This window comes from Neofelis nebulosa, chromosome 14 (assembly GCF_028018385.1).
Source record: "Neofelis nebulosa isolate mNeoNeb1 chromosome 14, mNeoNeb1.pri, whole genome shotgun sequence".
Classification (NCBI taxonomy): domain Eukaryota; kingdom Metazoa; phylum Chordata; class Mammalia; order Carnivora; family Felidae; genus Neofelis; species Neofelis nebulosa.
The window spans coordinates 74,095,884-74,113,707 of NC_080795.1; the positions used below are offsets into that span (position 1 = coordinate 74,095,884).

Consider the following 17,824-nt stretch of genomic DNA (forward strand, 5'->3'; position numbering starts at 1 on the left):
ATCAGACAAGGATTAATATCCTGTCACTTCTTTCTGGCTCAGCAAGTCTGCTTGGGAGGCGGCAACAGCAAGGCCCATCAGGGTGTCCAGGGCTTCCAGAACCATGTCCCGTGCCCCTAACCACTCTGCGTGGGAAAGGCAGTGGTGGACGCCCCTCTCCGCAGAGGGCCAGGCCTGGTAGCCATTCGAGCAGAGCCCGAGGACTGACATGACAGGAAGTCACTGATGACAGTGGGCATCTGTTATGGGCTCCCGGTGACAATGTATGGCAGGCATGTTGCTGTCTACCTGGAAGCCACTCCTCCCCCTGCCCCTCCTAACAGAACCCCGTTTTGCCCAGCCGGATGTGCCGGACCCCAGTGGGTGAATCGGAATGGGTCAGAGCCATTGATGGTGGTTCCCTTGGCCTTTAGCCCATCAGTCCGTGGAAGGGGAGCAGGTGACCCAGTTCTGGTCAGTGATACATGAAGAAAAGCGTACTGTCCCCTCCTCCCATGCCCAAGGAATCAGTCAGTGGACGCCTGGTTCTGGCGGATCCATCCGGATGATGGCATGTGGGTAGGACCCGAACACCATCCCTCAGCGACATCATCATTGCACGGACACCGGTGAGTACAACGGGGGTGGGGTAAAGAGAAACAGCGAAAACCACCCTGGACTTGAAAGTGCACGACCTGGGTCCAAATTTCAAGTCTTAACGGTGACACGCGGGAGCCATGACTGCAACCTGGCAAGGCCGAACTTCCATACCTCCCTGCCAGGTTGGAGGGTTCACATGCGTGCAATGCCTCGCTTCAGAGTCCTCCGGTTTCCCTTAAAATCGACTGCCTTCTTTAGAAGAGTTTTCGACTTACGGAAACATTGAGACGATGGCACAGAGAGTTCGCGTACAACGTGCACTCAGTTTCCCCCATTACTGACATCTCAGACTAGTCTGGTACGCTTGTGACAACGGACGAGCCAACACTGATGCGTTCTTATTAACTGAAGTCAGGACCTTATTCGGATTTCCTTAGTTTTTACCCGGTGTCCTTTTTCTGTTCCAGAATCACGTCCAGCATGCCACTTTGCATTTAGTTTCCGTGTCTGCACCGGCTCCTCTTGGCTCTGACGGTCTCTGGGTCTTCCCGCGTTTCAGATGACCTTGACCGTTCTGAGGAGCATGCATCGGGTATTCGGTAATGAGACAGGCATTTTTCTCGGCACCCCTGCTTCCTTAGGAAACCTGAGTCAGGCTGCAGAACCTCCTTCTCCACACTCCTCTTAACCCACCCCCGATGTCAGTTCCTTCCTTGTAGCAAAATGCAAGTCACAAATTCTAGCAGAATTTCATGTTCAGGGCGACAACTTCCAGGTAGAAATTACGATACCGACTTCAACGTTACTTTTCCTCACGGACATATTTATCTTAGCAGGACTGCAAAAGAACAGCCATTTATCAGACACTGACCATGAGCCAAAACCAGGTTTTGGACTGTATGACAGTCATTTCTTTTCCTCCTTCCACCAACTAGGGGCACAAGCATGGTCCATGCTACAGAGGAGGAAACAGGTTTAGGCTTAAGCAGTTTGCTCAAGGTTACTCAGCTGAAAAAACAGCAGAGCCAGGATTCAAAGCCACCCTAACTGTTACCTGTTTCTCATTCTATCACTTAAACTGTGCACCTCTTGGGGCTGGCACTGTACCCTTTTACCCAGCACTGAGTATCTGGTTGTGCCTGGTGGGGCAGTAGGCTCTGGGCTGCAGAGAATAGATATTGGCACATAAGAAATGGGCAGTGAGAAGACCAGCCTTCAACCTCTTTAAATAGCCCAACCCAAGGTTCATCCAAATGTATGTTTCATGGTCTCACTTTCTCTTGCCTCTATTTCAGCACCATTCCTTCAGTGTGAGAATCAATCAGACCTTTGGGTTCTAAATGTGTGACGCAGTCATGGTCACGGCCGTACGGAGGGAAATGTATAAAAGGAAAAATGGTCTTTAACCCTGCATGTATGTTGAAATCTAGTCCTTGCTGATGGCAATCTTCCCTGATTCATTTAAACCATGTTGACAACTTTTCCTGAACCCCCAGGAGACTCGGTAAATGTACACACTGGAGTGGGTACCACACCACTATATGATTTTTTTTTTCAACGTTTTTATTTATTTTTGGGACAGAGAGAGACAGAGCATGAACGGGGGAGGGACAGAGAGAGAGGGAGACACAGAATCGGAAACAGGCTCCAAGCTCTGAGCCATCAGCCCAGAGCCTGACGCGGGGCTCGAACTCACGGACCGTGAGATCGTGACCTGGCTGAAGTCGGACGCTTAACCGACTGCGCCACCCAGGCGCCCCTGATTATTTATTTACCTACTCATTCGGGAGCCCGACGAAGGCAGATGTATCGCCTATTGCTAGCCCAAAGCCTGGCATTTATAAGGCCTGAAATCAACGTCTGCTGAATAATCCATGAGAGTTCCTTCAGTCCCATGAGCAGATGCTTGGACGCATGTATATTACTCCTAAAGGATGAAGATTTTCCCAAGAAATATCTTCCCAACCATATAAGGTGTTAAAATCATGGCACAAAAAGAGGAGTTCAAGAAGAAATCTTAACATTCCCTCTAACATTCCAGGATCCTGAAGGTGAACGTTAATTATTTCCCCCAGGAAGCCACAACGGAGCCAAAGGGTGGAATTCACAGGACCACACTTCACAACCAAGAGCCTCCCATTTTCTCAACAAAAGACGTGTTTGTGAGAACAACGGGAATATCTATTTTAATCTTGTTTTTGAAAATGCTAATGTTTCTCACGTTATAAATTAGTAAGATTCTTCATTCTTTGAAAGTATCGCAAAAACCACTCAGAATTATACTGTCGGCAAGACCAAAGTTCTCCATCCTTATTTAAAGTAATTCTCCCTTCCGGGGCGCCTGGGTGGCTCAGTAGGTAAAGCGTCCGACTCTCGATTTCGGCTCAGGTCACGATCTCACAGTTCGTGAGTTCGAGCCCTGAATGGGGCTCTACACTGACAGCATGGAGCCTGCTTGAGATTCTCTTTCTCCCTTTCTCTCTCTGCCCCTCTGCTGCTCTCTCTGTCTCTCTCTCTCTCAAAATAAACAAACATTTGAAAAAACTAGTTAAGTAACTCTCTCTTTTCATTTCATGAAAATTACTAAACTGTGAACACACAGTAATCTCAACAAGGATATGGCTCCTTCCACCAAAAGAAAACGCAGACAATGGCCAGGTTTCACTGTACATTCGAGAACTCTACAATCCCGGCATATGGTAAGAGCTCAGAAAGGTTAGCTATCACTACATACCAGGCACTGAACTGACCTATTTACACGTACTTTTAATTCAGATTTTTTTCTTCTTGAATGGCTTGTCCTAAATGAAAAATTAATGAGGGAGAAAAAACACTATAGAATTGCCATGACCCTTAGGCCACAAAGACTTCCTTTACTTAAGAACTACTGAGGAAACACAGAAACACTTGCGAACTTAAGTCACAATATTTCCTTCGCTTAGGAAGGACACGACGCGTGGCAGTCACGGCCAGTCCCCTCCCATACTTCCCCAGAACCCACGGGCAGCACCTGTCAGACGTGGCCTTTGATAAATACCTTTGGCGAACAGCCCACACTTCTGTCTAAGGGATTCCTCTGAGAGGTAATACCCCGAGCCAGGGATGGAGGGCGTTTGAGGATAATTCTGCATCGTTCCACACTGCAGTCCAGGGTCCCCGGGGGCTGAGCTTCAAGGACCCCCATAGTAACCTGCTTGAAAATGCATCCATGGCCCTTTTCTCCTTCCTGTTGGATTTCCCTGCCTTTCCCCAATTTTACTTATTTCTCTCATTTCTTTCTTTTTTTTTCCTTTTTTTTTTGGAATTCTCTCCTAAATCGTGCATTCTCAACAGGGATGGATGGTATTGCCTCCAAGCGGGCAAAATCAGTTCTTAGGGGAATGGTTGGGGAAAAAAAAATCTTGCTCTTTTTATATAGATATACATACAGTACAGAAAGAAACATGCAGTTTATCTGCAGTATGAAAATGTCATGGGTGGGGGCAATTATGGAAAAAAAGTGTCTTAAAAAACTGCTCACAGAAGAGATCATGAAAGTAAGACTAAATAATCCTGTGTCGAATAAACCACTTGCACTGGGCTCCTTGGCTCCGGGAGCTTCTGGAAGAACGCAGGCGAAGGTCCAATGTTAGCACTCTGCTGAGTGCTTGGATGAATCACTTCATGTAATCCATTCAACAACCTGGAAGGCGGGGAGCATTAGGTCCATTTTTATCAGATTGGAGGTAAAGTGACGTTTTGAAAACTACACAGCAAATCAGCCTAAGACCCAGGGTGAGAACTCCGGACCCCTGGTGGCTGAACTCTCAGCCACACCTTAGGGCCATCTTGAGTGTTAACCCCAACGTGGCACAGGGAAATGACTCTATAAATGTCAGTTCCTGCTGTTCATAAAAATAAATCAAGTTTCCATGAATGGACTAAGTGGTGGTGCTGTCCCACAGATGACATCATTTTTAAAAATTTTTTTAAGTTTATTTATCTTGAGAGAGAGTGCAAGCAATGGAGGGGAAGGGAGAGGGAGAGAGAATCCCAAGCAATCTCCTCACCATCAGCATGGAGCCCGACGCGGGGTTCGAACTCCCGAACCGTGAGATCGCGACCTGAGCCGAAACCAAGAGTCGGATGCTTAACCGACCGAGCCACCCAGGTGGCCCAGCCATAGGTGACATTATAAACAACCCAAATGGATTATAACATCAGTTACAAGATGATGGTTTTGAAAGCCCCACCTCAATGTTGAGCTCAACGGAAATCAGAAACTCCTTGACACGACACTTGAGAGGACAGGAGGGTGGGGGGTTGGGGTGGAGAAAAGGTGCTCTGGGCCCTGGGAATTTCAGCAAAGGAGAAACCCTCCTCGGCGAGCGGCCACCTGGAGCCTGTGTATGGACGCCTGATCAGCCTGCCCCCTGGCTCGACTCTTCTGTTCATTTGATCCAGACCCTAAGCCAGTGCAACCCAGAGGAATTCTGTTGTAGCAAAACTGCTCTGTTGTTATACAGCTGTTGGAGGGTCAGGAGCAGAAGCGAATGGGAGCCGGCCTTAGAAGAAGGTCTGAGTTCAAGTCTTCCCTTTGCCAGCAGTGTGACTGGAGGCACGTTTCTAACTGCTCTGGGCCTCAGTTTCCTCTTCTCTATAGTTCGTTCCTTCCAGCTCTGAAGGCCTCTAGGGTCTATAATTGGCCAAGTGCCTCTCTCAGTGCCGGGTCCATAAATCCCATACATCGCTGTCACGTAACTACAGATGATCAGTTTCACTGGACTTGCTGATTACGAAGTCCTTCCGGTTTCATTTTCTGGACCGACACCAGCAGGTGGAGAAGCATCCATGACTGACACATGTGGGGTGGGCCAAAGCAAAGGCTGGGATTCTAAGAAAGGGTAGGAGGAGGGAGATAAACAGCGTGATAGTGCTAAGTGATTTTCCATTAGTACAGATGGCCCGGACTGGATGAACGCATTCCCCTAGCGAAGTGTTTCTGAGTCACGTTAGGTAATATTTCATCTCATCCCTTCAAAAAGACACCCACAAAGGCAGAAATGGGCTTGAACTGCTAAAGCAAGTTTTTTTTTAAGTTTATTTTTTATTTATTTTGACAGACAGACAGAGAGCAAGTGGGGGAGGGGCAGAGAGAGAGAGGAGACAGAGTCCCAAGCAGGTTCCACATTATGAGCGTAGAACCCAATGCGGGGCTCAAACCGATGAACCGTGAGACCGTGACCTGAGCCGAAATCAAGAGCCCGACACCCAACCGACTGAGCCACTCAGGTGCCTCTAAAGCAAGCTGGCAAAGAATCTAAGGGCCAATGGCCGAGAAATGCTCTGTCAGGCTGCCCCCTCCTCAGGAAAGCCAGATTTAGCAATTCGTAAGAAAGGACTTGCTGTAAGAGTTATTGTTACTAACACATATAAAGCAGGAATCTCATTAATGTTGCCCAAGGAGGGATATAATAATCCATGAAATGATGCAGGAAACATTGGTCATAATTGATACGCTGGATTTATAGGCCCCCAACTCAACCGTAACACTCTTACAGGGTCCAGGCGATTTTAAAGGTCTCTAGAAGGATGGGAGGATGGAGAAGAGGAGAAGGAGACCCTAGCCCAGGTCTTCAGCATGGAGGGAAGCCCACCACAGGAGGAATCCAAGAACAGCTGATGTACGGGACGCTCTGCGAGCCACACACACCTTTATTCTTCCTCAACTCCGTGCAAGAAGCGATCTTCTTCCTGAATTCCTTCCCAGTTTGTTCTCCCAAGAGAACATTTCAAACAAACTCTTCTACTCCTCCGTGGCAGAATGAAAAGTCCCGCCCGACAAGGCCACAGTGTGGATGGCACCTGATGACACCTGAAAACCCGAGGTGGCCTGAAACCTCGGTACTGACATCACCTTGTCACCTGCAAACCTTGTCCTCATCAGTCTCCCCATAGGTGACCACCTTAGGGAAGCGGACACCCCTGTAGATGTACAGGCTAGGTTAGTACATCTGGTTAGTTAATCTAGTTAATCTAGTCAGTTAGTTAATGGGTTCCTGGTATCGGGTAACGCAGCACAGACAGCAGTGAGGCAAATCCGTGCGTGAGCAGATGCTCCAGACAGAAAGGTCCCAACCATGGGCTCCCCTGATCTTTCTACGGCTTTAAGGAAACGCTACCTCTGGGTGTTACACGACCATAGCTTGCAGAATACTCCCACCCACATCGTCTCAAGGGATTCTCACATCAATGCCATGCGGCGGGTATTTGCAGACTGTGGGACTACTGAGGTGTCCGAACCACACAGTTAATGCTGTTCTCCTAATGGCGCATCCAATGTGTTTTTTTAAGTTTATTTATTTATTTATTTGCTTTGAGAGAGAGAGAGAGAGAGTGCACAAGCGGGGAAGGGGCAGAGAGACAAGGAGAGAGAAAATCCCAAGCAGAACTCCACTCCATCCGCGCAGAGCCTGCTGTGGAGCTCGAACTCACAATCCTTGAGATGGCGACCTGAGCTGAAGTCAAGAGTCAGACGCTTACCAGGCTGAGCCACCCTAGGGCCCCCACCCCAGTGCACTTCTGACAAACCCACACCTGTCTTGAGCCACCCCAAACCAGAACCACATGGCACCATGTCTGCAAGGGGGTCTTAGTCAATCCACATTCGAAGATCTTTCCCTGGCTTCTCTTCACGTTGCCCCGTTTGAAAGAGATGCGACAAATTTTGTTTTCATTCTGTCAACACTTGAAGGCGCAGACAAAATACAGAGCGCGGGGCCTCTTGATTCTTTGGAAAATACCGCAGAATCCCGGCTGATCTATGAGACTTTTAAAAGCCAAGGGAATTATTTTTCACAAACACCAAGTTGAAAGGGGGAGCTTCCTAACCATGCAAGAATAAGAAGGTAGTATTCAAGTTTTTTTATTATTACTTTAATATGAAATTTATCGTGAAATTATTTCCATACAACACCCAGGGCTCATCCCAACAGGTGCCCTCCTCAATACCCATCACCCACCCCCCATCAACCCTCAGTTTGTTCTCAGTTTTTAAGAGTCTTATGGGGGGCACCTGGGTGGCTCAGTCGGTTGAGCATCCGACTACGGCTCAGGTCATGATCTCACGGTCTGTGAGTTCGAGCCCCGCATCGGGCTCTGGGCTGATGGCTCCGAGCCTGGAGCCTGCTTCCGATTCTGTGTCTCCCTCTCTCTCTGTCCCTTCCCTGCTCATGCTCTGTCTCTGTCTCAAAAATAAATAAAAAACACTAAGAAAAAAAAATTAAAAAAAAAAAAAAGAGTCTTATGGTTTGGCTCCCTCCCTCTCTAACTTTTTTTTTTCCTTCCCCTCCCCCATGGTCTTCTGTTAAGTTTCTCAGGATCCACATAAGAGTGAAAACATATGGTATCTGTTTTTCTCTGTATGCCTTATTTCACTTAGCAATGTTTATAGCAGCCCTTTCAACAACAGCCAAACTATGGAAAGAGCCTCAGTGTCCATCAACTGACGGATGGATAAAGAAGTTGTGGTCTGCATACACAATGGAACACTACTTGGCAATGAGAAGGAAGGAAATCTGGCCTTTTGTGGCCACGTGGATGGAACTGGTAGTATTCAAGTTAACTGCATGTGGCTTTTGGTTCTTCAAGCAGGAGAGGAAACTGAGTCCTCAGCTGGATACACAGGAGGACTTTCCTCTTCTCTCCAGCCGCGTAAACCTCCTTCGGAGAAAGCTCCCTTCACCCAACACAGGAGGCTCAACAGAGCGCGGCCTTCGTGCATGACTGGTTCCTCATCTGCATTCTCTTGCTGCATTGCTAGACTACCAAATTTAGTTGCTCAGGTCCCTCTTTCCAGAGGAGAATTATGGCTCATCTGCCTCTAGCGTGGCACCTGAATCAGCATGTGTGGCCTCGAAACGAATGACTTCAGCACGCTACGTTGCACCCCTGCACTGTGTGTGTGTCATTACCCGGGCACAAGCCCCAGGTGGAGAGGAACTTGAGGCACGTTCTTTACAGCATCCAGGAATCTAAGAGAGCCTGTCCAGCTTGGCCAACAGTTTTCAGGCCTGGCTTCATCTGGAATCACCTAAGGACCATGCCTGGATCCCCAGAGACCAACCGTATCAATTTCTGGGGTGGGGCCTGGTTCTGTATCCATGTATGTGCTCTGTGCTGTTTGTGCAAGTTCAGTGTTTTTTAGAAAAAAAAAATTTTTTTTTAAGTTTTTATTTCCTTATTTTGAGAGAGACAGAGACAGCCCGAGTGGTGGGGAGGGGCAGAGGGAGAGAGGGAGAGAGAATCCCAAGCAGGCTCCGCACGGCCAGCACAGAGCCGGAGGCGGGGCTCGAACCCACGAACCGTGAGATCATGACCTGAGCCAAAATCAGGAGCTGGACGCTTAACTGACTGAGCCACCCAAGGGCCCTTTAATAAAAAAAAAAGTATTTTTAACTTTTTATTTTTTTAATTTAACTTAAAAAGTTAAGAGGAGTATGATACCCACATATACTCTCTTCACCGTGATTTTCCATCTGTTAACATTTTTGCCTCACGTGCCTTTCTCTCTCCTCCTATCTGTGTGTACTTTGTACACGTAAGTATGCTTGCGTATAGTCTGTATGTGTGCTGAACATTTGAACATACGTTGAGATATTGTGACACTTCACCACTAAAGACTGCACCGTGCAGCTTGTGTGAAAAAAAAAAAAGAATATTCACCTACAGAGCCACGATGCAATTACCACACTCAAGAAATTAAATTTTGACATAGTGATGTTATCTAATGTGGAGCCCATGTTCAAATTTTCTTAACTGTCCCTATAACACACCCTTTATTATTATTTATTTTTCCCATCTGGGGTCCAATGAAGAATCATGAATTTCATTTGCGTTTCTTCCAGCTTTACTGCGATGTAATTGGTGCGTAACATCAGTAAGTTTAAGACGTACCACGTGATTTGCGATACATATGTTTTAGGAAATGATGACCACAGAAGGTTCATAAACACATCTAACACGTCACGTTGTTACCTCTGTGTGTTTATGTGTGCGTGTGATGAGAACTTCTGAGATCTACTCTCTCAGCGACTTTCAAATATACAATACAGTATTAACTATAGTCACCACGCTGTCCCGTAGGTCCCCAGAACTTACTCATCTTACAAACAGAAGTCTGTACCTTTTGATCATCTTCACCCATTTCCCCCCAACTCTTGGCCACTGGCGACCATCAATGCGATCTGTTTCTCAGTTCAGTTTTTTAAGATTCCACATATAAGTATTTGCCTTTCTCTGCCTCACTTATTTGGATGCTTAACTGACTGAGCCACCCAAGGGCCCTTTAAAAAAAAAAGTATTTTTAACTTTTTATTTTTTTAATTTAACTTAAAAAGTTAAGAGGAGTATAATACCCACATATACTCTCTTCACCGTGAAGTGCCCCCAAGGCTCATCCATGTTGTTGCAAATGGTACGGTCTCCTTTTTTATGGCTGAACAGTATTCCATTGTGCCTACTTACCACATTTTCTTTATCCATTCACCCACCCATTGGACACGAAGACTGTTCCCTTGTCTTGACTGTTATAAATAATACTGCAATGTCCATAGAGGTTCACATTCTTTATTTTTTTGTAATATTTATTTTTGAGAGAGAGAGAAAGACAGAGTGTGAGCCGGGGAGCGGGGGGCAGAGACAGAGGGAGACACAGAATCCGAAGCAGGCTCCAGGCTCCGAGCTGTTGGCACAGAGCCCGACGCGGGGCTCGAACTCACAGACTGCGAGATCGTGACCTGAGCCGAAGTCGGACGCTCAACCGACCGAGCCACCCAGGCGCCCCTCAGCTCCTTTAACCGAGACAGGTCTCTCTGTTTTTACATCAGGGACCTTTGGAAGAGTCCGTGCCAGACAAATTGCAAGACTTCCCACAATGTGAATTTGTTAATTATTTCTTCATGAATGGACTCCGGTCATTTCAGGCCCCACGGCAGGTATGTTGTTCATTTCCACTGTATTATTCAGAAGGAGGGTAGAGTCCGTTTGATTCACAAATTGATGACCGGTTCGAGAAAAGTCTGCCAGGTTTTTCTTAAGGTACCTTCTCGCCTAGGTGGGTCACACGCATGTCAAAGTTTGAAAAGCCTTGTGCCTCAGTGCATAGTCTGCAGACCAGCCACACTGCCTTCCCCTAGGAACTTTTTTTTTTTTTAAAGGAAGCCCTATGCCCAGTGTGGTGCTCGAACTCACGGACACGGAGATCAAGAGTCATATGCTCTACCGACTAAGCTGGCCAAGTGCCCCTTCCTTGGGGACTTTTCAGAAACACAGCCGTACAAGGCGCCTCTCCCAGGAAGGCAGAGTTTCAGTCTCTCCCTGTTACCTGTCTTCCGCATCGTCTTCCATTGGGGACAACAGTGACGCGGTGCAGACAGCCCTGTGACCCAGGCGGGACACCCCTGCGGGATCCCCGTTCTGCCGCTCAGGTCGCTCCAAGAGTCTGAGCAAATCATGCAGGTTCTCAGAACCTGTTTCCACCTGTAAAGGGGAGACCCCGTAGTCTCCCTTCCAGTGCTGAGGCCACCTGACGTGAGCCCGGCTCCTGGACAGTGAGACACCGGGCACCTGCGGTCACAGGCCCGCCCAGCACACGGCCTCACGGGGGGCCCGGAGACCCGACACTGAGGGCTGTTGCGGTCAACCCCTTCCTCGACGTCTTCATCCGACTCCGGTGGTTGGTATCATAAAACAGTAGCATAAAAAAAGGAATGGCAGAAAGAAGGCAAGGCATTCAGAAAACCACAAGAAAATAACATGAGGTTATTAGAGAGGGGAGAGGGGCGAGGGGATCCTATGAGGGGGGCCAGGGGAGGGCAGATTGAAGGCGACTGAGAGCGGGAGCAAAAAAGGAAACAATGTTTACTGAGTATCTGCAGTGCGTTGGAGGAGGTCACCGAGAGGACGTGACCGCCGGGTGACCCGCGAGCTGGACCTCACCGCCTCCCTCGACCTTGGAATGTGCGCGCTGTCCACGGTTCCCACAGTGGGAGCTGAGCCAAAGACGCAGCCTGGAGAGTAAGGTGTTGCTCAGACGGCTGTACTGCGTATGGGACTGAATCCCATTAAGGACTCTCTGAAAACCTTTAAGATTCTGGAGGGCGGGTGGGGAGATCTGCTCAGCTTCCAGCACCCACGACAAGCCTCGCAAATAAGTTCCCTTGCTTATTAAACCTGCCGGCCTGTGGATCTGGAGTGGCCCGCCTCTCGCTTCTGCACATGGGGCCAGTCTCAGATTTAACCCCGGGAACGCCCAAGGTTGCAAACCAGCACAGCGACATGTTTAGGTGTTATATATCATCACCTCAATTGAATGTCAACCTGGGAGGTTCGCATGATTCTCTCCGGATCAGAAACAAAGAAACTGCAATCCAGGAAAGTGAGCAAACTGCCCCAGGTCCCACAGCTAGGAAATGGCAGAGTTGCATTAAACCCAGGTCTGACTCCATGGGGGCTCCTGGGTGGCTCCGTGGGTTAAGCGTCCAACTTCGGCTCAGGTCCCCATCTCACAGTTCATGAGTTCGAGCCCCGCGTCGGGCTCTGTGCCGACAGCTCGGAGCCTGGAGCCTGCTTCGGATTCTGTGTCTCCCTCTCGCTCTGCCCCATCCCCATTCATGCTCTGTCTCTCTCTGTCTTAAAAATAAATTTGAAAACATTAAAAAAAAAAAAAAAACTAAAAAAAAACCCAGGTCTGACTCCAAAGACCAGGCTCTCACAACCCAAGAAAGGATGACCCAATGATAGCACGCCTCATGCCTTTCAGGATGGCTATGATCAAAACAAAACAAAACAAAACAAAACAAAACAAAACAAAAAAACAGAAACAAATGCTGGTGAGGATGAGGAGAAACTTCAGGCCTAGCACACTGTCCATGGAAACATAAATTGGTGCCACCACTGTGGAAAACAATACGGAGGTCCCGCAACAACGAAAAACAGTATGACCCTACGACCCAGCCATCCCACCTCCGGATCGTTACCCAGAAGAATTGAAATTAGGGGTATTAGCACTTCCATGTTTACTGAAATACTATTCACAACAGCCAAGATGTAGAAAGGAACTAAATGTACATCGACAGATGAATGGATAAAGAACCCGGACAATAAATTCCATATTAAATTAGACAATAAATTTGACAATAAATTTCATATTAAAAAAAAAAAAAAAAGCACCTGGAATCCTGATCGGCTTTTAAAAAGAGGGATCTTTAGTCAACATGCTAAGAAGTCCACCAGCCGGGCTTTTCCTTTCCAGAGCAGCTGCTGGGTCCTCAGGCCCCACCTCTCATGATGTCCCGGGGCTCAGCCCACCTCAGGGTTAAGGTTAGGGTTAGGGTGAGGTTAGGGCTGGGGAATGCAAACAGCGGGTATTGCTTGTGACCATTTGCCCTTGCTCTGTCAACGGGTGAGCGAGTGATCACACCCGGCTGGCTGCAGGGTGTGGCGAGGGCAGCAGGAAGCGAGTGCAGTGTCAATCCAGCAAGATGAAGCCAGCATCTCTATACTGACAGGCTAGAAAGGGGGAGTCCCCGGAAGGTGCCAGAACAAACAGTGGTGTGTGCTTTTTTTTTTTTTTTTTTAAGGCTTATTAATTTTTCAGAGACAGAGTGTGAGCGGGGGAGGGGCGGAGAGAGGGGAAGACACAGAATCGGAAACAGGCTCCAGGTTCCGAGCTGTCGGCACAGAGCCCGACGCGGGGCTTGAACCCACGGACCGCGACATCATGACCTGAGCTGAAGTTGGACGCTTAACCGACTGAGCCACCCGGGCGCCCCGGTATGTGCTTTTAGGGAGACCTTATTCATAATCAACCAATGAATCCTGAGGGCCTGACGTTGGGCTAATTTCACTCAGATGACAGCAGCGTGTCGTCATCCCCAACGTGCAGGTCCTGCGAAGTCACAGACACTTCAGTCAGTCCGGACGGGAGCTCCAAGTCCAGCACTTTCTCTGCAACAGCAGAATCCTTTCCAGGCTTGGGATGCAGAGAAGGCACGGGCCACACTGGGGTCAAAGCCTGGTCTCCCACCCTTTCCCCCTCCTCCCCTCAGTCCATTTTAAGACTCCTGTGAGCTATTCTTATCACTAACGTCCTATAATGTTGACTGTGCCTATGTGTTGTGGTGACAATGGTGGTGACAGCAGGAAAGCCGCACAGAGCACAGTTTGGGTTCACCCGAGAGTATTCTTCCACTCACCCGTACACTAAATGCTCACCGAGTAACCACCACGGACCCCGCAGCCCGCGGGAAACTGAGAACGAAGCCAGAGAACGCCACGGCCCAACTCTCGAGTAGCTCTCAGTTCAACGGCAGAGACGAGCAAAAGCTGGGGGCACTGCAGAGGAGGGCGATTCTAGCTCAACGTGGGGTGGGGACGGCCGGGTCAGCCGAAAGCTTCCCGGAGGAAAACGACACCAGAGCTGGGCCAAGGGTGAAAGTGAGTAGCCAGGAGAAAACAGGGATGGTCATTTAAGGCAAAGGGAGAAGACTGGGGGTGAGGGTCTTTGGTTTCCGCATCTGCTGTATCGTCTCTATTTAGGACAGAAGGGAGGGAAGTACATCTCACAGAACTGGTTCATTTGAAATATAAAGAAAAGCTTGTGCTAGCGTGTGAACCCGTGGTCAGCCCAATTTCCTGGCCCCCCTCATGCCATTAGCTACAGCCCAGAACAGGATAATGGATGCTTCGGAGCACGAATTTCAGTGCCTTGCAAAACCCTGAATCATCAATGAAAAGTTCAATTTGTTCACTTGACTGCACTTCCTTCTGAGCTGGAGGAGGGGCGTACGATGCACCCACTAACTAGGTATGCGATTCCCGGTCCATCAGAACCTGCATTCCCACCAGCACCTTAGCCCCCCTCCACGTTCTCCTGCCACTGTGCTTCCTGGGTTCTGACTAGCCCATTTTGATTCCAAATTCCATTTCTAGCCATTGCCAGCCGGGAGCCAGCAAGTGAGGGCAGAGGCGTTCCTAAGAGCCCTGTGTTACCAATGGGGTGAGGGGCACTAGGGATGCCTAGTGAAATACCCAGAGCCCCCAAATTGTTGGCAGAGGGTCAGAACTGGGATCCAGGCTCCCAAAACAGGAGTTGATTCACTGCATTCAGATGTGAGCATCCAAAGCAGTAGCTGTGTGATCCTGGACAAGTGGTCCCATTGAAGTATTCTTACTCTCATCTATAAAGCGTAGATAGTAATTCCCACCTCACAAGATCCTAGAGAGAGTTCAATGAAATAAATGATCTGCATGTCTGAAAGCATCTGGTTGGGCATTCACCTCTTCCTCATCCCACACTCTCAGATTTTCCTGGCCCTCTCGGGGAAACTGAGGCTACAGGCTATGGCAGTCTCAAACCTGCTTCCGTGTGATGGAATAATTTGAAAGAAGGATAAAACCAAGACTCCGTCAGTAACAGGCCTTAGCTATGCCTCCTCCAGGCTGAATAAGGCAGTGCAGGGGTGCTAGCTGAGAATAGTGGGAGGAGAAGAAAGAAAGAGGTACCCCACAAGCTGCCGTGGGACCCCAGGGTTGGAAGTCAGCCAATAAATGGTGAGCACCACTTACATGCAAAAGGCAGGTCGGGTCTGGGTAGGTATGTTTGTGTGCATTCAAATCATTGTAGTGCCTTTTTTCGTTATCACATTCCAGTATTAATTTAACTAATTAGCCAATTTAACTGAACCCCCTTCAGTTCAGTTTAACTAAATACAGTGCTAGAAACAGAAATGAATGTATTTTCAATCGCTTTTTACCATCTAAAGAAAGCAAGTAGAAGATTCTGGTAACCCTTCTCTCCAGCCACTAACACCTGCAAATTCATGCAGAAGTGGATGCTGGAGTCTGGACCATCCAAAATTCATGTTCCTGGCCGGATGCCCCCCCCCCCTCCCTCCTGCCAGCTCCTCCTGGCCGGATGCCCCCCTCCCTCCTGCCAGTTTCAGGGAGGCATCCTCTCCAGGCTTCTGCAACCCCTCCAAAGAAACCTGTTGCCAAGTCTGAGGTCCTGTGCAGACGCCCCCACCTGGTGGCCAAATCTGGAAAAGCAATTCAACCAAGGATGATTGGCAGGCAGCAACTCCAAGGCTCCCTGAACTCCCTGGGACCACATCCGTCATGGGTCAAATGCAGGAGGACACAGAGGAATATCCACCACTGAAGGCACAGGAGGGGCCAAACTTATGACCAATTCTCCGCGAAAATGCTGGTAACGTACAGCTTCCCAAGAAGCAGCCATCAGAATGACTAAGCCACAGACAGGAGGCAAGGGGTAACTGGAAATGCCCTGCCAGCCCTGGGGTGTGCCGACAGTTCTGATTTCCTCTCTTGGGTGGAACGTCACCATTTACATCCTGTCTCCCTCCCCAAGTATAAGATTTTCTGTCCCAAGTGTCAGGTGCAGAAGGGAGTTCCATCTTCCTTCTCCGGCAACGCATTTTCATCCTGACTAGCAAGGAGGCTCTGTCTAGGGGAAGGGTGCCTCGGGTCAAACCTCCAGCCCAGGCCCCTTCACGTGGCCCGCACCCCTGTCCAGCCAAGGCCAGGCTAGGGGCAGCAGCTGAGGTGGAGGGAATATCAGGACCAAATCATGCAGGTATTCAGCCAAAATAAATTGCGGCCCTCATCTCTTGGCACCGTTAAGCCCCAGCTCTCCAGGTTCGATCCTGAGATATTCTCATTCTCCCGTATTCTCACTCTCGTGTTCATTAACTTCCGTAAAAATAACCCAAAGACACGCATTTTGACCAGTCCCAGCTCCCAGTTAGAGCAACACCAGGTTCTATACCAGGATGGAGCCCTAGGAAGGGCAGCACAAGCAAGCAACTGATACCCGCGCTCATGCACACGCACGCACACGCGCGCACACACACACACACACACACACACCCCACTATGGGCAGTGTTCCACTCCCATCCCCAACTCCAAGATGCATCATCTAAACTCCGTAGCGATCCCAGGAGAAGGGACCCACCCCAAACAGAAACAGAGCATAGGGGAGGATCCGCTTTATGCTGTTCAACCTCCACGTTAATTGGAAAAACCACATCATTCTTTTAAGCTTCGATACCAACATCCGGACAAGGTGCCATAAATGCGCACCCGCGCGCCCACAGACACGCCAATCCAATCTCCAAATTAGCTGGGTAATCACGCTTGCATCTTTCAAGCCCTGGTGTCCAACACCCAGAGAGTGGCTCACAGACACACGGGCACGCACAGCGGAGAAACACCGAGGACAGACCGGTGTTCCCCCTCGGCAGACGGGCGCCCCTGGGCTTTGAAGCCCCGGAGCCCTCTCGGCTCCGGCCCCCGCCCCGGGCCCAACCTGCGCCGCCTAGCGGCTGGGTACTCACACGAGCGCGTGGTAGAGCAGCGCCCAGCCCCGCGGTCTCTCGAGGGCGTCGTAGATCAAAGTTTGGATGCGTCGGTACTTGGCGTTGTTCCTCTTGACCGGGCGGCTCAGGGGGGTCTTGGCCAGGAGCCCGATGCCCTGCGGGGTCCTCCGCAGCCCCTCGTCGCGGCCGCCGCCCTCCAGCAGCAGGGTCCCGTCTTTGTCGGCTCCGGCCCCGAGCGCCAAGGTGACTTGCTCCACGTCGCCGGGCGCCAGCCCCACTTTCCGCTCCTCGTCGCCGGCCGCCGCCGCGTCCCCTCCGGCCGGGTTAGCGGCCCCGCCGCCGCCGCCCCCGTCGCCGCCGCCGCCAGCCGCCCCCGCCGCCCTGCGCGCCTTGAGCCCCATCTGCCTCGCCCCCGCCGGCCGCTTCGCCTTCTCCGCTGCTGCTCCGGGAAGAAGGGGCGCTCGGGGTGCGTGGATGAGGCGGCGGCGGCGGCTGCAAGCCCGGGAACTCCAATGCCATGATCCGCGCGCCGCTCCCCACCCACCCCCCCCCCCTCCAAAAGCAAGCGACGGCGGGCCCCCCGGGGGGCTGGGGAGGCCGGGCGGCGGGAAGGGGGTCACATCCCGCGCGGGTCAGCCGCGGGACCCCGAGGGGCGCGGGCCGGGCACTGCGGGCAGCGGGCGAGGGCGCGCGAGGCTGGCGCGGAGGCGCTAGGGCGCGCGGCGGCGGGAGCCTGGCACCGGCGCTCCGGGGCGGCGGCGGCGGCGGCGGCACCCGGGCCGGCGAGCCCGAGACAGCATCGCAGTTTATTTACAAGCCCGGTGCCAACCGCCCGCCCGCCCGCCAGCCACACGCGCCGCCGCCGCCT

The 17,824-nt window shown here is 50.4% G+C and overlaps 1 protein-coding gene across 1 annotated transcript in view; it reads right to left on the bottom strand.

Moving 5' to 3' along the window:
• KCNQ3 (potassium voltage-gated channel subfamily Q member 3) overlaps window positions 1-17,432 on the bottom strand; it is a 308,991-nt gene extending 291,559 nt beyond the window's left edge. Inside the window, exon 1 of the mRNA XM_058699100.1 lies at window positions 16,975-17,432. Coding sequence (XP_058555083.1) covers window positions 16,975-17,357 — 383 coding nt within the window. The 5' untranslated portion in view covers window positions 17,358-17,432. The remainder of the gene's footprint in view (window positions 1-16,974) is intronic.
• Window positions 17,433-17,824: the final 392 nt, after the last annotated feature.